The sequence below is a fragment of the Haliaeetus leucocephalus genome, unplaced genomic scaffold (assembly GCF_000737465.1).
Source record: "Haliaeetus leucocephalus isolate CR32 unplaced genomic scaffold, Haliaeetus_leucocephalus-4.0 Scaffold0, whole genome shotgun sequence".
Taxonomy (NCBI): domain Eukaryota; kingdom Metazoa; phylum Chordata; class Aves; order Accipitriformes; family Accipitridae; genus Haliaeetus; species Haliaeetus leucocephalus.
The window spans coordinates 22722063-22743083 of record NW_010972436.1 but is presented as its reverse complement, the minus strand read 5'-3'; the positions used below and the strand labels follow the sequence as shown (position 1 = coordinate 22743083).

General features: G+C 37.9%; 1 protein-coding gene across 11 annotated transcripts in view; it reads right to left on the bottom strand.

The window, feature by feature from the left end:
• The window catches only part of KMT2C (lysine (K)-specific methyltransferase 2C), a 181190-nt gene that overhangs the window by 43546 nt on the left and 116623 nt on the right, over positions 1-21021 (bottom strand). For 9 of the 11 annotated variants that reach the window (XM_010586059.1, XM_010586023.1, XM_010586032.1 and 6 more), the window contains 6 exons: positions 15756-15821; positions 14071-14283; positions 10402-10530; positions 8398-8517; positions 5696-5826; positions 3875-4061 (listed from right to left, as the gene is read on the bottom strand). In XM_010586059.1, coding sequence (XP_010584361.1) covers positions 3875-4061; positions 5696-5826; positions 8398-8517; positions 10402-10530; positions 14071-14283; positions 15756-15821 — 846 coding nt within the window. The remainder of the gene's footprint in view (positions 1-3874; positions 4062-5695; positions 5827-8397; positions 8518-10401; positions 10531-14070; positions 14284-15755; positions 15822-21021) is intronic. The other 2 variants (XM_010586074.1, XM_010586100.1) reach the window with 2 other exon arrangements.

Below are 21021 nucleotides of genomic sequence, written 5' to 3'. Positions count from 1 at the left end.
GGGTAGGATCCTTGTTTTTCTTCTGGCAATTTGGTCCGATACCAATTATGCAAGTAACTAACTAACACCAAGCACTGCAAGGTGATGTTAATGACTTCAGCTGGCTGGTAGGCAAAGGATTGACTTTAGCTGTTCTTTAACATTCCCCCATTCCTACTGGAAGGCAGGTTAAGTATCAGGGAGAAAAAAGCCCTTATGAAGGAAGCAACCGGACTGTATTAGCAGCCTTAAATACTTCTGTAGTATTTTATGTTATGGTGTTTTTCTCCAGAGCCCTCAGTAATGTGCTTGGGAACAGTCCCTAAAAATTCGACTTCCAATTTGGATATAAATATATTGAATAAGTAGCTAGAAAGAGCTCAGGTGGAAAGATACAACTGAAGAGTTTACCACCCATAGATACAACTGGCCATGAATAAATTCAGGCTTCAAATTAGAGGGCTCCTAACTATTAAGGCAATCAGATTCTGTAATGACCTTCTGATGAGATTAGTAGGTTCAAAAAGAGCTACCTGCTTTCAAAATGGAGCTTGTTAAGTCTATAAAAAGGCAGAGTGTTGGTGATAGCAGAGGACTAGACTCTATGATCCATAAGCCTCATATAAGACATCTAATCTAAAGCATATTTTTATATTTTTCTTCTATTTTTTCCCCTCATTTTAATTCCAAGTGTGCTAAATATTATCTTGGGAACAACTGAATCACTTTAGTCAGCTGCTTCAGATCAGAATCAATAGCTGGTTGACATCTGCTGCCAAACAAATAGCTCAATACTGCTCATTAATTTGGCTCTTTCAGAATGGAGATGAAAATTAAGACAAAGCAAAATGGAAAATAATTTGCTTGTAATGCTGCATCTCTAAGAGAGCACAGTTCTACTGCTATCTTATGATCCTGATTCCTCCAATGTATTTACTTTTATTTATGAAGTTCTAAAAGAATAAAAATGCCTCTCCCAAGGCTGCAGCCACCCTAAGATGTTTAATCACACAATAACATATCTAGTCATAAAATGTCCCAGCAGTATTTGAATCAGTTGCACAGAGAATCAGATGATTCCTCTCCTTTTGTCTAGGAAGAATTTCTTTAGCATTATCTGGAGACCCTACTTAAACAGATGACTTTTTCAGCATCCCTAAAAAAATACACTGAACTTAGCTATTTCAAACTAAAGGAAAGATCACATTGCCAGAGCCTTCAGAGAACACACCTCACCAAGTGGCCTCTTTTTCATCAGACACACCCAGGTCAAGAAACTCAAGAGAGATGTAGACAGTCCTCAGACCACTCAGAATGCAACAGATCGCAATCACCACGTTCAACTTTACCCATGAACAGCCAGGGAGACCCTGGAGATCTGGTCCTCTGTGTTCCCAGTGAGCAAGCCTTTGCACTCTGCTCTGGCACTGTCTTGGAAATAATTTTAAGTTGGTCCCATGCAGGATACACTGTGCAGTTTTAAAACCATGGGAAAGGTGAGTCTTGTAACTGAAAACAAAAAGTGCAACCTCTTTGCCAGACAGAAATCAGGACTGGAAGCCTCAAGCTCACTTCAGTCACAGTTACTAGAAATCAATAGTGAACAAAGGACTCCAAGAACCCTCTTCTGGCCGACTCTGCCAATCCCTATCACTACTGCAATCCTGTCTTGCAAAAGCTTCAGCTACCTTTAATCAAGCTCTAAGAATATACAGTCACAGACCATGTCACTGAAATGCACTATCAGTTCATGAGCAGACTGAACACATCACTGTTCAACTCCCTAGCAGTCCTACGCACATGTTGAAAAGCAAAGCAGATAGGATAACTTCTTTAGATGCTTGAGAGCTCTTTGGAAGATGAGCAAGTATATCTAACCCTTAATCCTGGGATTAAACAAGTGGAGTTTCAAAGAGAAGAACATTTTCCTTGTGGAAAAGACCTATCCACTTAAGCAAGGACTCTCACAGGAGTCAGCAATCCTTGCGAGAGCACTGTAGGAAAGTAACACAGCTGGTTAACAACACAGTCCTGCAGCCTCCCAGTGCAGTGAATAAAGCAGTTCACGTTCCTGCTCCGAAGACAGGTCTGTATTGAAATGACAAAAATATCACAGGTGCTCCAGGACACTGTTCTCACCTCCAGCTCTGCTGCAATACCAGCCAGAAGGGAAGATGTGACTGTTGCTAGCTCAGCAGTTAGCCAATTTGCCAGGGTCTCCATCACTCAAAATGAACCTGTCTCTCACACACATGTGGATGCTGTTGTGGAAATAACTGTCTCCCACAAAGTCACAGTGAAAGAGTTAAGAAAAACTGCACTGGAACTGATCAATAGTGGCAGATGACTTCACCCACTGGTGCTCCAACTACAACAAACAGCTCTGTCTGGACACAGTTTTGGCTGGAAATCTGAACAGTTGAGAGACAATTGTTGAGAACATTCCTATGGCCAGAAAGCACTCTCCTTTGAGTCTCTCGTATAAAATGGGAAAGACAACAGGTTATCCACTAAAACCGTTGCTAGTCATTTGTTTATTAATAGCCACCTCATTATGATTTATTTCTAAATAAAGAGAAGAGGAAATGACAAAGTTTTACAACTTTGCTTATTCATAAAGAACAGGTTTTTTAAACATTCCCGTCAAACTTTGGAAAAATAGAACATTATTTTAACATCAAGTTCATGAATTTCTAAAACGTTTTACTACCATAATACATGAACATTAGTGACTTTAATCTTGCAGTTGGATAGGCCAGCAAACACTTCTGAATCTGTATTTCTCTGTCTTCAAAAGAATGTTGGGGTGAAAAAAAGTCCATGTGAGCGTATCTTCTTGTAGTGTTGGAACCAATGAAATACAGACCTTGAAACACTCCATTTGTTTCCCCTTCAGGGGATGTTAACTTTTGCATTCTCTATTACTCAAAATTTCAACTGTATAAGAATCAATGTTTAATTATAATGTAGCCTTTTGCTTTTCATTTAGCAGATTTTCACTAAGTAACAATCACAAATAAATGACTTTTCTTCAAATGACTCTCTGGACATGGGAAACTGTATCAATGTGTGTAAACACTTCTAAATGGAAAAACTTGTGAGGACAAGCTGAAACATAAGCCAAAAATTAACTAATATACACAAGAAACAGTAACAGTTTTTTAAAAAATACAGAATGGTAAGACGCCTCTAGCTAACAGCATACACTACAAGACACAGAGAAAAAAATAATTTGGAGGAGACAGTAAGGTTTTCACTTTTAATTGCTCCTTTGTGTGAAGCTGCCCTTTCAGCAGCACTTTACAACCCTCTGGCTATCTGCAAAACTCTCAGCAGTAACTTCAGTAAGGTTTTGCAATAGCAAAAGCAAAAGATTGCCTAGGGGCTACAGACTGTACCTGGGAAGGGCACTCATGTTCAGAAAGGACATGGTGAACCAAAAATTCCGAGGAGACTGGCAACCTAAAATAATCTAAAACATTAAAGAAAATAAAAGTTGGATGATATTCATCCAACTAATATTCACTAGACTACTAAAATATCTTTTAATTAAGACTATTTTTGTCATCTTCTATAATGGATCTGTGTGCTTATTGTTACACAGAATTAATTTTCATTAATTTTATAGACATAGATGTTACAGTCAAGGAGTTTCAGATTTGCATTAAGTGCCAACTGTTGTGCCATCCACTGCTCTTTCTGAAACAGCTGGAGCCCTGAAGCTCAATATCCCTGATTATCAATGTAACTTAACCTCACAAGGACAGTTAATATACAGAATGTTGAAAATACATCACATAAACATTGTGAGAAAAGTGGAAAAGAGAGTGGAAAAACCCCAGTTGCAACCACAAAATCAAACTACTGAATTATCACTAACTTTAGCTTTGTATACCTTGAGGTCCCAGTTTTGCCTGAGCTGGAGTGGAGGTTGAGCTAAGAAGGGGGTCAGACGAAGGATCCAGGAAACTGGTGGTCAGATTTGTTTTACATGAGAGTGGAAGTGATTCTTCAGGCAAATTATCTAGGCTCATCTTATTTTGTCTACTGGTATCTAGTAGGTCTTTCCCAAAGAAAGCTTCCTGCAAAGACGACAAAATGATTCAATGTAGGAAGAACACTGTATCTACTGAAAAAGTTTGTTAAATGCCAAAGTTAAAATTAAAAGCCAAAGATTACTAGAAATACAAAAACACAGTCTCAAGTCTCACATGCCTTCCAGTATGGCACTATCTCTTGCAAGCTATGAGGCATGGATACAGTGGATGCAACTTAGCTGAGGCAGCTACATTATTACTATTTTATGGTTAAATTTACACCTTAAATTATACAGAAAACCTATAGTCATCTTATGTATATGTGGCACAGACAGTGTACCAATACAGTGTTATTATACATCACAAGTTTTTCAGTATTTAAAATATTTCTCCTCACACAAAAAGGACAGCTGAACAAGGGGAACACTACTGGGCAACTTGATCAAGGCCACAAAAGAATTTTATGGAAAACATGCAAGCGCACTGTGGTCCAAATTCTGGACTGACCATACACCGTGTTTCAGTTAGCACAAAATCATCCTAACATCAAACTGCAGTAACAAAACACCTGAAGATGTTTAACTTGCATTAGTTATCTTTTAAAATATTATGTAGCTTAAGCCTGAGTACTCAGCAATTTGATAACAACCTATCAAATTTTCAAGCCAATTTTTATTCATTATATAAGAACTTTTTCTGTTTTCATGTAGTCTTTAAAATCTTGATTTAGGACACAGCTGCTAAAAATAAAGATAGATTTTTCAGTATCAATTATTCCAAGATGAGCAAAAGAAGAATCTAAGAATATTGCATGTTTTACAGGAGTAAAACATGCATTAAGAAAAAAAATATTTATCCTCATTAATCCAAAGGAAATGTTGCTTATCTTCTTCCTAACTCCATTCCCCACTTACGAAATACAAGTTATTTTTAGACAGATTGTTCTGCTTTTCTGTCAATTCTTTGCTTTCAATCCCAATATAGTCTATGTCATGAAGTTTGCTGAACATCTACAAGATAATAAGGCTTTCATGAAAAGGGTGGCTGAGCAGAAGACCAAACCAAATACTGTTCTCAGTGAGAGACATATATAAACGAGTCAGTTTATAAACTGGTTGAAGGTAGCCAAGTTGCTCAATCACCATTAGTATCCTGGGTATTATCCATGACTGCTACCTCTTACCTGCTAGGGACATAACAGAATTAATGGCAGGGAAAGAACAGTGATTATTGTGGTAGGGAGCTGCAGGGCATATAAAACCACAAAACTGTAGGAAAACAAGTTTCCCCTATCAAATCGTGTTCGATAATCCTCTGAAAAGAAAAACCAGTATCTTGAAGAAATGTCTTTATCAGGCTAAGATGTCCTACAGAGTTGAGTGCTGTAAATGTCATGTGTCAGTTCAGAGAGAAAAGAAAGGCTTCTTTCCCTGCACCCCCAACCCTATCAGAACAAGCAGAGATCTATACATTGAGAAATAACACCAGAGGACTGGAGATTTAACATAATATAGCTTTCTGTGCAAACTTATGAACATTCTTTACAGAAAACCCGTTTCATTTGAATGATAAATTGGGAATCGGAAAAGAAACCTTAGTGGTTTAAATGAACCCTGAATCAACACACAAAGATCAGGTTTTTAAATGGATTTACACAAGAAGTCTACCAATAGCTTTACCTGCAAGTAGACAGGAAAGGTTTCTTCAAGTTTATTTTTCTTTTTTCTGTAACGCTTTTTTATTTTCTCAGTACTTTCAGAAGCTGGGGTAGACTCCTCAACTGGAGTGTCTGGCAGCTGTTCTGTCCAACCTAAAAAGTAATATTCAGGCATAAATAAATAAAATACTCAGTATCTTGCTCTAAAGGTACAGTGGCAGCATACCTAACACATATTGCTACCTATCTGGATGCATGGGTTTATTGAGTATCACTCTAGATGTATTCTAAAGGTGGCTTTTATCTAGCCAGCTGTGAACTGCCACCTGAGCATCTGGGCTCTGGCAGTAAGAAATACTGTATGTGATACTAGTCACATCGCTACCTTGTTGTACCTCACTGGCTGAAGACAGACCTTTAATTTTTTTATCTCCAAGCCACCTAAAAATCTGGTAATTTGAGAGAAATTATAGGTGTTACACAACCAGGTATTTGAAAGATAATTCCACTGAAGTAGTATCTCCAAAATCATGGAGAGTTACACTTTAATCACCTTTCGTTTTATACACTACTTCTTCTCAAATTAAAAAACTTCTTTTTTAAATCCGAGAAAAGACTGTCATATAAATAATAAACAGGCCAGAAAAAGAAATCGATAAAGAAGCCCTTCAAGAAAAATTACACATTTATTCAGGTATCATATTCCAAAGTGGCACTGTTTTTTCTAATAAACACAAAAGCACACAGTGCTCATCAGTCATTCAGTACTTTATTTCAACCAACCAGGGAAAACACCGCAGGTAAAAGCAGAACTTTCTAAGTCCTGCTACATCTGTCTTGCCAAAGCTAATTACATGAAGTTAATGACCCTGGGAAGTTATTTAAGAAACTATATTATTGTGGTAGTAAAATCAGCTATGCTTTGTACTGCAGTAATCTCTTGTACCATATTCAGAGGACAGTGAGTAGAATGAGGCTCACCAATGCTGTGACCTCTGCATTGTTTGAGAGTGAGCTTTTGCAGAGAAAGAGGGTGGAACATGGCAAGAGTAGCAAAACACTTGGTAAAGCTGATGAGTACTGGCAGCTGAGAAGCAGGCTCTCAGCAAGCTACAATGATTTAAAACATATAAAGATTTTCTGAGTTATTTTTTTCTTAACAAGCAATTGTGCCCGAGCAGACAAAAAGAAGCTCAAACTTTTAATTGAAGAATGCTTGTTTAAGAATACCACTTTTTAACAATATGCATTGTACTGTTACTCCGAATGGGGAATTGACTTTTTAGCCTTTTTTTTTTTTTTTTTTTTAACTTAAAGGAGCTGATCCCTACAGACATGAAAAACTTTAAAGCAAAATTTTCAACACTACCTGACACAATGTAGTATACTACACTGAATGAATATTTACAAAGTAGAAAAACACAGCTATAACACTAATATTAAAGAGAAAGCAAGCACTGTATTTGAATAGCTAGAATACTGGGTTGCACTGGTAAAAGAAACATTTGTTGGCTTCATAAAGTAGTTCTACAAATACAAGCAAGGGCAACATTTAACTTAGTTTTTAATACTGGCTGGATGCTGTGGTAAAGATCCAGTCTCCACCATGTTGTACAAATATATAGTAAGAGACTGATCTGGCTCTAGAAAGGTTAAGAACACAATAGCTAAACAGACAGGAGAGAAACAGCAGAAATCAAAGGCCAGAGTCTTTTAACTGAGATGGTATCAGCCAACCTTTAGAAGCAGCTGCCTCTTTCTACTGACTTTATAGGAAACAGGCTCTGACTTAAACATATTCCCCATCTCACCTTAATGACACCTCAGTATTTTCTAGATTAGGTAGTGTGAACAAATCCAGATGGATGAAATAATTTAGTCTAATCACACACAGCAAGCAAGAGAACAAGGCCCATAAACAAAATCTGACTTCTTGTTAGGTGCCCAATCTACCAAGTACTACAGTGTCAGATGCATTAAAATGGCTTTGCTATGAGAAGAGAGACCAGAGTAGGATTCTTCAGCCCTGGAAAAGACAACAACTGATGGGGGAATATGACACACGTCAAGAAAATCTTTCTGTATTACAAATTAATATGGAATGATTTTTTTGAAAATAATTTTTCATAACAAAGTGCAAGTGTAGCTTATGAAACTCTCAGATATCCAGTTTAAAATAAGAAGAAATTATTTCTTCATGCAACAATAGCATATCGTTGAACCCACTAACATAGGGTTTTCCAGAACATAAACAGATACTTAAAAATATCAGACACATTTGTGGAACGTGGAACGCTGGCGAGTATTAAAACTGATGGTCCAGAAGACAGCTCTGGATCAGGACTGCATCTGGAGGAAGGTGTACCAGAAAGAGGATTGCTCTAAACTTACTTCATTTTTTACACTTTTTTCTGTCTTCTGCTGGTCAAAGCTAAGCTAAACAGAGCTCTGACACAATACAGCAGTCCCTACAAACCTCGCTATTTATCTCTCACAATAGCCTGCAATTCATTGTTTCAGTTTCTTTGTAAACCATGGGCTCTGCTGAAATTCTAAGTATGTAGGAATGAGTATTTTCAGTTGAATTAATAAAGTGATCATGACAAACACAAAGATCTTTTTCCTTTGTAGCACATCTCTAGAAAGAACTGTATGTTAATGAGTTGCATTATTTTTATTGCATTAAGCATGAACAAAAAATTAAAAACAAGTTTCTGCACTTACCTTCATCTCTGCCAGGCAACTGCTCAGAAACAGATCCAGAAGAATCTTTCCTGGAGAGCGATCTTTTAGTCTTTCCCTGCCCTGTACGACTTCTCTGACGTACCATAAATCCACCAATACCTAACAAGGAAGCAAAAATTCAGTATATTGATTAAAACCATGTTTCAAAGCAAGAATGAGAGCCAAAATTATTCTGCAGGTAAAGGGGACTACTGCATATGTGGAGGTCTAAGAATGAATCTGAGATACTTAAGGAGTTTTCATTCAGAGTTTTACGAAACATTTCGGAATTCTAATGTCTCAGTGGGTATATACTTAAGTATCAAAAAGGATCAGAATTTTAGGACTGTAAAACATCCACAAGAAGTTCAAATCACCAAACCTGGCAACTTTCAGATGTTGGGTTTCCCCTCCTTTGGCAAGCTGATGAATTGCTAGAATTAGAAGTCAATCTACCAAATGAAACCTATTAAAGAACCTTAAAGGACCACAAAAAAACTCTACAAATTGCTCTAGAGAGCCCACCTGACAGTACTAGAGAAGGACATATCACAAAAATAAAAATATAATTAATCAACACCATACTGCCTGAAACTCCAGAATCCTTCACTAAAGATTGACTGCAGTGCTCCTGATCCTTTACAGTTGGTGTGTATGTATGTACATGCATCAGATTCAGGTTTGTTTCATTTTTCAGGGCAATTGTTGGCTGCAGAAAACGAATAGATGGGTGCTCAACTGATGATCCAAAACCACACCAAGCAAACAAAACTCTCTTCTCTTGAGGAGCCAGCAGTAGAACTAAATGGCTTGTTGAGGTACATTACTTATGGAGAAAAAGGAAATCTCTGTTTAGTGATGTGGGTTTGTACCACCATCCCCCCAGGGTGGGCCCATGACGGAAGGCAATATACACATGGGCACGACCTGCTGAGACAGGGCTCTTATTCAGCAGTGTGGGAAACGATGAGGGGAGGGTAAAAGGTGGTAGAGATTTGTTTAGCTACTGAGAGAGAAGCAAGAGAAAGTGGACCATGGTGTAACTCCTGCTTCCTTTCCTTCCTTCACTGTATTCCTTGCCTTCACCTCCTCAATCATTTCACTGCCTTTGTTCTCCTCCCCTACTATCTTCATAATCAGAGGATATGGCCTGTTACAGCAAGCAGGATGGGTGTGACTGGTGAAAAGAGTATTTGCGACTGCAAAGACTACAACATCTTATCCACAGTAGTGGGAGGCTGCATAATGAAACACAAACCCAACACATTAACACAGATTCTGAGACATACCAAGGTATGTGATACAGGGGCTCTTCGAAAAGCCAGGCAGTGTCTCAGTGGAGCTTATATCTTGGGTTCAGTTTTAGCCCTAATAAATCAGAGCTACTTCCTATGGAGTCACTTAGGTACCTCTAAGCTTTTTCTGCCTGGAGACAGCTCAAGTGTTTCTGCACCCAGGACACAGTTAATCCACAGTCAAGATAATTAAGAGTGGACTGCACTAATAAATTAAAATAAATTAATTAATCCAATAACTGAATTCATTAAAATTCACTTCCAGAAGTCACCTGCAAATATTTACTAAATTATGCTTACGAAGTATTTCAGAAAATAAGATGCCTGCAAAAAGTTCTCTGAAGTGCAGATATTGCCTGATATATATACATACACACACACAAAAAACGTGGCCTTCATCAATTATGTAAATACAGTATATTTTCCTATCAAATTAAGAATCAATACAAGGTGTAGATTTGAACTACTAACCAATAATTGACAGCATACTAAGAAATGGGTGTACTGCTGAGCAGCAACCTTTGGAAATGTATTTCAATAAAAGGACTAAAAATTTTGAATTGAACAGGGGAAAAAAAAAAAAATCTAAAATCAACAATTAGTAGTAGAATACTTCAGAATCCCATACTGTTTTCTAATTATTTTAGATTATACAGGAAAAAAAGTGTTAAAGAAGGGACACACAATTATATAAATTATTGTATCCTACCAGGTCTATATGGTTTTCGCTTCCTTTTTTTAATCCCATCAGCTCCTTCTGCCACTTTGGTATCATCATCCACAGCTTCCCGTTCTGGGCTGGAATCTGATTTTCCATCACAATCCATAAGATCACCTTCTGCAGAAAAGATGCAATGGTAACTTTAACTGGAAAAGGGGAAGAAGGTATTTTTCCAAAATTTCTACATCTGACTCATTTATGAGAAACTGATTGAGAATGACAGATTTTTCAAAAGGATGACAGATACTCGTGCTCTCTAAACACTTTTGGGAAATCCACCCTATCTGTACACAAAAACCCAGTATAGACATACATTTCCTGAGAGATGATGTTTACGCAAAACCAGAGAATAAATGCTATAGTTACTATATGTGAATCTGAGAAATTTTTTTGGTGCCCCTTTCAGAAGCCTGTGCTATCGCATTTTCTAAGTGTCTGAGCAATTTCTAGCCATGCATCAAGGAATATGGATACAATTTATCATGCAAGATATACTTTGTTTTGTTTACTGTCCTCCTAAGTTTTGTTTGGTGGGGCTTTTTTTTATTGAGAAGACAGACTGAAAACCTGCAGCCTGCACTTGGAAGGTAATGTTTAATGACTCTTTGTTTAGAGGGTTCTTGACTTGAAGCTGCACGACTGACTGAAAGCAAACTTATCTATGAAGAGGAATTTGACTTATATAATAGAAAATTCAGCCCAAAGGAATTACTCAGCCTTGAAGATGAAGACTGTAATTCTGAGTTAGAGTTTATATTCTGTGGGAAAGCAGGGTAGAAACAGATGTAAAATATGACACCATTAAAAAGCCTTTGGTGTTGAAGAGAGAGGGAGTTAATTCTGTTTCTGATATCCCCCAAACATCAATACAATAATGACCTTACATCTTCATTTTATTGTGAAGCTTTTGAAACATTAAATATACTCTCGCCCCTGAAAAGATACTGGAATTCCGACTCCCTGCTTTGGATTTAGGTGTATAATTCTATATGGTCTAAAACTGCATGCAGTTTTAAGAAGGAGAAATACTGTTAGACAGAGCTGGACTCTTTCATACCACTTCTGCTGTGGTAGAACTACAACCCTTGCTCTTTCACAGGCTGGGTCATGGACCAGACTTCCCCATCAATGATGACTTTTCTGAGTTCTGCAAACAAAGCTGCTGGCTTGACAAAGGCAGTCCCCACTGACTATCACAGTCAATTCCCCCCTCCCCGTAAGTGCACGGGTGAGCCCTCTTTACAACATGTCCACTTCTGGCAGAAGAGAAACCTGCTTGAGTGCTAATGAGTCCTGCTACACAAAGCAGTATGCCTAACGGTAAACCCCATGGCGGTCCTTCCCATTTACCTACAAAGCATAGCTCTATAAATAGTAGCAGAAGAGCCACATTAAGCCTACCAAAGCAACCTGAACTTTCAAGCGGACTTTAAAATCTGCAACACCTGATGAAATGCCCTCTCTGATGAAAGCCTATAGATGATGAGATGGTAACAAAATTACTACGAGCTCAGTTTTCTCAGATACAGTCTCTTTTTTCACCTGGAACTTTAGAGTCAAAGTAAGGGTTATTCCTGTTTGGCTGCAATTACTATACTATGTTGCTCCAATCAAAGCTGTGGCACAGCTTTATTCATCCTGATGCTCATACAAAAATTTCAGACGTTCAGAGAACAGGCACTGATCCACTCAACAGAACACATGTAGAGCTTCCAGGAAATCCAGCCAACGTACCATGTACATGCTGTGCTGTACTATCACATATATGAATGTGCGCTAACTCTCAAAAAGGCAATGAAAGGCGATTAGAAATGAAATTAAAGACTGTGGAAGCTTTGGCTCTCCCTTTCATACTCTGCTGTTACATTTATGTATCTTGTTATCTAATTGAAAAGGGATACCTATAAAAAGCCAACAAGCAGATAATGAAGTTAGACAAAGTTATATAGAAAACAGGCACACATTTGTGAAAGTAAAGATGATTAACCACTGAAAAAGAACAACAAGGGAAGTGGTTAATTCTCTATCTTGATGCCTTCAAACCAAAATCAAGAGCTTTTTTGCTTTCAGCAACCCATCTGATGGACTATATGATATGAGATGAAATTTAAGAGTCAGTGTAACGCTAGGATAATGTACTAAACCCTGTGAATACTGAAGGAAATGAAAGAAAAATAACTAGTTAACTGTTTTAAAGGTTATAAACAAATAAAGGGAAGCGATTATAAAAAAAATACACTTCTAGTCAACAGCAGACAGTAAGAATGTGCTAGTCAAACAGCAGGAACAATACTTGTATCAACAAGTTAACAGTGAAACTGCCCTGATGGTTAAACTACCCAGTTATCTCAAGTACACTCTGTATCTAAAAAAAGCTTCTTACAACATTTAATCTGATTAACAACGAGGCAACACAGAAAGCACTTTAGATTGTGGTGAGGTGGGGTGCTTATATTCCTCTCTAACAGACACTCTCTTAACACGACTAACATAATGACTTTCACATCTGCCATTTAAGTAAGCTCTTCCCCAGGCCACAGATTAACACCTATTCTACCAACACACTTATCAGGATGTACAGCCAGACCATGGCAAAGAGAACAGGAGAATGGTATTGCACCATGCTGGCTGCTGTTTCTAGTACTGAAGACTGGGGATTTGAAGAGTGGGGCTCGCTGCTGCCACATGCTTTTCCCTCTCTCATCTCCCACCTTCAGTCTCCTCTGGCTGGGGCTGCTGTGCTTGGTCAGCTGTGAGGGAAGCAGATGAGACAAGTGCTGGTGGCCCTGGGACACATGGATCTTTGCTCCATGCCTAGACTTGCGGTGGAAGGAGCTCTCCCAAGGGCTTCTCCCATTGACTGAAATGTCATCCCCATACACAGGGATGTGTTTGGGTAGGCAAGTGTTAGCCCAGATCCCTTCACGTCTCATCAGCCGTGGAGGCCACAAAACCAGTTAAATCTTCCCCTCCCTCCATACTACACGGTTACCCCATCCTGGAACCTGAAATCCTTTGGTACGACAATACATGCAGCATCACCTACTTGAACTAGAGCAACACCCAGAACTCACTTCCAAACTCAAATTCTGTCTTAAATTCTACTTTGGAGATGAGGAGAAACAAAACATTCATTTTGTCTACAGAAATACAAGGAAATTATTTTTCTCCTTGGACTGTCAGGTCAGCCCACCTGAAAGAAACACTTTCAGCAAAGAGCTTTTTACTTCACTTTCCCCTTTAAGTACCAGCTTTACAGTGATCCAGATGTTGCTTTGCTGAGCCAATGTTACCACTTTCAAAGAGTGTTTGCACTAAATTTGAGAGCCTTAAATTATACTCGTACTCAGTTGAGTGCACAGTATTTCACACAGGTAACCCAAGGACTAGGCAAAAAGGCATCTCGTATTTCCAATGTTGCCAGCCTTAGAAAGGTGAGTTTCCTATAGGATGGATGACCCATGAACGGAACTAACAACAAGAAAAATCCCTGAAATGGACAACAAAGAGCTATGACCATTGTTCAAGTAATTTCCATAAAGCATTCTGTACAGAACATATGAGTATCAGTATAATAAAAATTCCCAGGGATATTTGCAATACACAGATGTACTGCAACACTCCAAGATACAAGACATGCCAAAAGTAGACTGCTACCTCTACTGTCATCCATCTCCCCATCTCTTGAGTGTTCTGACTGGGCATCTGGGGGTGTCTGAAGCACAGCCACACTGTTCTGATTTATTATCTTCAGTTTAAGCTTTGGTTTGGTCCGTTTTCTTCTCGGTACTGTAACAGTTAGGCTCTGTAACTGAGACAGGCCGGATTCTGTCAAGCAGACTCCATCCTGGGTGTATGTCTTCGGTGGGTCTATAAAAGTTAAATGAATCATAACAACAATATAAAACTCTGTAATTTACAAGTCTTAGATTTTTAGGAATAGCACTTTTAAGAGTTAATAATCCACATGTATGGAGCTGATTCACGAGTGAGGAAATTGGTATAAATAAAACAGAGATATCCGATACTGTCGTACGCATTACAGTTACAATTTTATAATTAAGAGTCTGATGTCAAATCCAGCAACAATCCATTATATTGCTACAAAACAACTTACATCAAGGACTCATTAGAAAGAATGATTTCATTATGCAAACTGGTGCTTTGCAGGGTATTTCTGTATCCCTGGTACTCACAGAAAACTGTACAAGTCTTACTTTGGGTCCCTGCTGCTTATCGGCAAAGGCCCTCATCCAGCCCTCAGCACTGTACCTTCATTTATTAATGACCTTAAGTCTCCCAGAACTCTTGGTAACTCAGGCAAGTAATTAGCCCTATTTTATAGGCAGACAAAAACTGAGTTGTATCAAGTGAGCTGCTCAAGATCAAATTGAAAATTGTGGGTAGAACCCAAGTCTCCCAAGACCTGCAAGACTGCTTCCTCCTCAAGCTGTTACATGACAATTGAGTCTACCAATGAACTCTAACATTCCTTAATTCACCATGTAGAAACGCGCTGTCACCTGTGCTGGTGCCCTGTAAGTGGAGCTTTGGGAACTTTCAGGGAATTACCAAATAATGAAGAGGCTGCAATGATGTTTCTGCTCTTTGGAGCCAATTTAATAATGATTTGATCACACAGTTTTTGAAAACATATAAACATCATAATGTTTGTTCCGTTTAACCACAAATATTTTCTTATGTAACATCTCACACCTCAAAACACAGCTGGTTCTGAACACAGTTCTTCTCAGATGACTGTTTTCTTACATTGAACTAAAATAAGTGTTTGCTTTAAAAAAATCGCATAGTCTTTTTCAGATTGAAGATCTGAGGGGACAACCTTCTCTCAGAACTACATTTGTGTGGTATCAAATGGAAAAAAAATTTGGACACGATGGAAGCTGTCCTGACATAATGGAAGCTGTTAGGTACTATCATTATAAAAAGTGACTTGTGAGTGGGCTTGTCAAGATTATAGATTCCTAGCACAAACCAGACAAATACAAAGAAGTTGTACCTTCCTACAGCTTGAGCCTGTAAACATTTGTGTACATGCTTGACTCAGCCCCACTATGTTATCGCCGCTAATATTAAGACAAGCAACTAAGTCTGCAGGATCAAAGCATAATTTAAAGTAATTATTATAGTGCAGGTATGGCAGGCAAAAGAGAAGAAAGGAGAGAGAATGAGGAAAAAAAATGAAAAGCATGCTGCGGTAACTGAAGGATAGTTAATGCTGTGTGTTATAAAAATCACAGAAAAAGGAATTTTTGTCTCATGTAAAAATATACCCTTAAAATATGCTAAATGATCAAAGATTAAGCATTTACATTCTTTACCTAGTTCTTTTGATTTTGAAATAATCTGAGCTCCAACTGATGAATCACAACAGTCCAAAGAAGGCACTGAAAAATATAAGGAAAATAATTTCAACTTTTAAAAATGGTGACTTGATTTAGACTGAAACTATCAGTTAATTTTCCTTCAAACAGTTCTGTTAAACTCCCTGATTTATACTGTTGGCAACATTCACTAGCACCTTTAAAATAAGGTGCTTCTCAGCGTCACAGAAGATGTGACTACAAAACAAGCCTGATACAAAATGAAGTTCTCCAACTTCCTAGAGCCAAGAATGGCACTGGAACAGCACCGAACTTGATGGTAAATGATCTCTTTCTAACGGACCAAGGGCAAATAGAATACACTGAATCTACTGGATTGGAAAGTAACCTCTACACTAGTCACGACATCCAGGTTTTTCTGACCTAAACGTGAAAAATGGGAGGGCTTTGTGAATTGGGTATCGACCACTGTTGTATTTCCCCAAGGAGGGGCAGGCACACTTCGACAGCTTCACACACAAGATTCTAGCTGTGTCTATGCTGTCAGGTGCCTTATACAACACATATGAGAAGGCTGATATATCTGAGAACAGATGATACATGATTTGTTGAAGTTAGATAGGGTAATTCTTATTCAAGATAAGAATATCATAAATGGAACAGCAGAAAGTTGATTTTAAAACTACAGCTTGTGCGCTTCAGGGAAGCGCTGGAACACTGTGACTGAACAAATAATGATCAAAACGTCCTAAAACACTAGGCTACTGCTGTGGGCAGAAATGCTCTTCCCATCTGCCTTAATTACAATAACTGTAATCACGCTTCACTAACCTGTGATGTGCAGACTAGATTTTTAATATTAGTAGTGACTTTACAGAGATGATGTAGACAGAGTAAGTACAGTGAAAATTAGAAGCTTCTATCTTGCCAACACTGAGAACTAGAATCAGAAAAACTGTTAGTCTGGCACGGTTAGCACTACCATATAGGTAAGTTTATCTACAGTTTATTCTTTTATTTTTGCCTAGAAATCTTATCCACACTGAATTTAAGACTCAGACAAACATCTGGAGTATTTACTTTGCCCCTGCCACACAAGATGAGACTGCTGAGGCCAAACACCAGTGGGAGGTTCAGTGTTTCTCAGACATGTCAGACCACTGCATGTGTGCTGCCGCTAACCATCTCACACACAATATGGGAGTCGGGTGCAAGACTAGGAAAAACACACAAGCTTCCAAGTAACACTTAAATTCTTTGCTAAATACAATAATGAATATGAAATCCACAGGATGCTTTCTAAGCCTATAAAAAAAATTCAGGAAAGTGAAAGTCTGTCTTCAAAAACTATAGTAATTTAAAAGTTCTATGTAAAGTGTAACTAAAGTATATGATATAACCGACAGAAAACCAATATTCCATGCAATTAGTAAATGAAAGCAGCTAATGAGAATTACTGAAAAACTGATGCACAAGAATGGAAAGAAAAGACAAGGAAGAAAATAAACTGAAAATGAGATTTTGAAAGAGACACTGAGCTGGAGTGAAATGAAAAAATATGGGACAAGCTGTAGGATGAAAGATATTCAAAAGCACTGAATTGAAACAGAAAAAAGGCAGATTGTAAGAAATACTCAAAGTGGAATAAGACCTCATCTGTTCATTTAATTGGTTATAATTTACAAGATGCTTTAAGACAGAGATAGCAATTATTGAATTGGAATCTAAGGTAAACAAAACATCCAGAAAGACAGCTGTGAATGGGAATTTGAAATCCTTATATAAAAATCAAACAGGGAGCGTTCTTCCGGTCTAGGTCAGATTATGAACAATTTTAGCTTTGCAGACTGAATAGAGTTGAACTAGTCAAATAAACAAGCTGATGGTGACAGAGGCGAGGCCTTCAGAGACCAACTCACAAAAGCTGCACAAACAAATGTATTCGAAGACAGTATCAAACAGACTTCCAGAAAAGGAGCTAACTGGAGTGCAGATTAAGGATTAAAATCAATAAAATGGATAACAGAGAAACACAGTACTGTTAGAGAAAGACTGTTCAAGGGGAAAAAATTAAAAATTGAACAGAAAAGTACTTTCTGAGGCACTTATCTGAAGTTTAACCTAAATTATTATGCTTACTTGCAAAAGGGTTTAAACATGCTGAATATCGTACAGCATTTAGTAGCTTCAGCTGAAAACAAATAATTGCACAGAATACAATACGATGAGAAGAATCACAGTTTCAAAAAGAAAAGGGGTTGCCATTTGTAAGGCTATAGAGAAAAAAACAATTCTAGGAACAAATGAAATCAGCATATGGGACAGAGCGAAATTGTTGATGTAGAAACACAACACCAACAGAGCACTATCGGATGCCTGCACAACTGTGTGCATGATGCAAGGATTTCTTTGTAAATACAGTAACTCATAAGAACACAAGAGCTGACATCATAAACGTGCCAAATAATAAAAAATTTCAAAATTCAATTTTTTAACATATAGTACTACGTTGCTTTTGTATCCTGTGTTTGTAAAGTACATAGAATTAAGTTTCAGAATTAAGAAAAATTTAATTCAGTTTCATGAAAATCGTACAAGAGGCTGCCAGCCATAATACGTATATCACTGGCAGTACTGAGCACTTCTGAATTAGTAAGTGATATGAACTCCTCACCGCCTCTGTGGGCATGCTTACTTGACCCACAGGAAGAATACACACACACAGGCAGCTCTCAGGAACTGTTACCAGATCGGTTGTAACTAGCTAAAGAAAACTAGGCAGAGCTTGTCCCTTTGCCTCCTGCAGAGAAATAAAAAAAGCACTGAGAGGAGAAAGCTGGAGTATGTGGATGGAGAGAGGATGGGAGTAAGTGAGGAATGGAATAAATTTGCAGATGGGGCACATGACTTAAAAGGGCAAACAACAGAAAGGCAGAAGTGATGGGTAGATGGTCAAGAATTGCTTGTCTAGGAGTGAATGCAGATGAAATGCACACACCTCTCCCGAATGTGCAGGAATTACAGCACAGAGGAAAAGCTGCTGCTACCTAGAGCAGCTGCTAGTACCCAGTCCTGGTAATAGTATTCAAGCAATCTAAATTAGAAAAAAATTTCCACAAGGCACAGCAATACACTGGGGGACATGTTATAACTTGAGACCATACTAAAAGGAATCTGATGAAAGACTGATCAGAGATGATTATTTCAGAAGAATCTAGTAATGAAAGTTTATGGCATACTACTTTGGAGCAAATCTTAACACACTCTGGCTTTTGATATTTATGTACGTTCAAGAAGAAAAATACTATTTATCTTTTATTTCTGTTTCCTGAAGAAGATGACTTTGTAAGATTATCAGATATGCATCTGACGTTCTTAAGATGAGACAGAGAAGAGCTCTTACAAATGTAAAAGTTTCCCTTTTCTGAACTGAGAAAAATGGAAGCTCTTTCTCAATACCTACATGCTAGAAATATTTACTCTTTACCAACAGTAAGCCTGCAATATATTGGTAACTTACTAGCTTGAGGGGCTCTTGCTTCTTCTACAAAGCAGTTAAAAAACTTGTAATAATACTTGCAACACATTAATACCCTGTGTCAAGTGGAAAGAGCAAGAACCATTGCACTAAGAAATACACAATATGGTACATTTTAAGAAGCCTTCTACTGTTAACTAAGTTGCTTCTCTAAGTTTATCAAATGCCAATTGTTCTCACCTTGAACAAAAAATCACAGAAAAATTTCAAACAAGTTGTAGAAGAATTAATGAAAGACTGAAACATTTCATATAAAAGTACATGCAAGTATTCCTGTGAACATGCATCAAATGACATATTCAGACATGCAACTGTGCAAATGTACACATGTTAAAGAGGTATTATATATACTGAGTCAAAACATGAAAGCATAAGCAGGGAAACTTGTCTTATGAAAAAAAGGTGAAAAAAACCTGCAAAGAAAGCTTGCGAACTCCCTAACAGGTCTTGCAGGACAGGTCCCTATTCTTCCAAAGACTAACCTAAGCAACACTTCATGAAGGTGCGCGGGAAAGACTAACTCAGTGGCCAGCTTATGCCTGGAAGTAAAACATCTGATACCATCTTGTGAAGTTGTTCCATCTCACATATTATGGGCTTTAATTATTTCTAAAAGGTAGCTCTGCCAGCTCAAAAGAGAAAAGTTGTATTTCTTACTTGGACCTTTTTGTTTTAAGTGCACAAAGCTTATTATCAAAATAAACAAAAGTCTGTGTTATAGCTGCAAGTTTCTTGTTTTTCCCACTTAAAAATCCTCTTTCTGAATTTGTGAAAGCAGATCTCAAAAATGAAGTGACTTGTAGAAATACATAAGCATAAGTCATTCTTCTAATAACAATAAAAGTGGGATACTTGGAAGTGTTCCACAACCATGCGTAGTTGACAAGGGAGTATATAAACCTCCAAGGTCACGTCAGTAAGTTAAAATTACTGCCACGCTGTTATGAGGACATGCCAGTGTAAAGGAACATCAGATGCTCTATTGAACTTTTCTTGGAGACCTCTTGAACACATACCTCATGATATCTTCAATCTTGATCAGGAAAACAAATCTTACTGACATCTTGGTGAATATGGGTTATTTCTTGAAACATCTGCATAGTTCTTGTACCTTCCTCCTACCACACTCTCATGATACCCCCAATAAAGGGTTAACACGAACACTTTAATGTGCTATTACACTAAAAATGGGTATAGGTGTCAATGCTCTGTTAAAGTAGCGGACTGAAGCAGAAACTCCCATGAGCTGACATGCAGAGAAAACAGACCTGGGATACCACCCTTGTAGCAAGACCATAAATCATGTAACAGACCAATCTAATTGCTGACAGGCCACTCACAATAACATTAACCAGTACCATCATACAGAAACAGATGCTGTAGCTGCATTTAAAGAGGAAAACTGCAGTAAACTCAGCTCCTGAAGTACCACTGCTATAGAACTGTAATACAGATTAACAAGGAAGTTGGATTGTTTGTTTGTTTGTTTATATTCACTAATAACATGTACGGAGAAGAGCAAAGTTCATCAGGAAGAACTATACATTTCAACTAACAAGAAAGTGACGACTCCTGAGCAGGAAAGTATGGCAAATTCTTTTAAAGACTGCAGCGAGGGAGGGAAGCACTGGTCTTAAATACTGGGAGAGCTGAGGGAGTATCATTAATAAAACATGAGGGAGGAGGGGAAAAATGCTTATATGGACTGTTGTTACAGCTACTGCT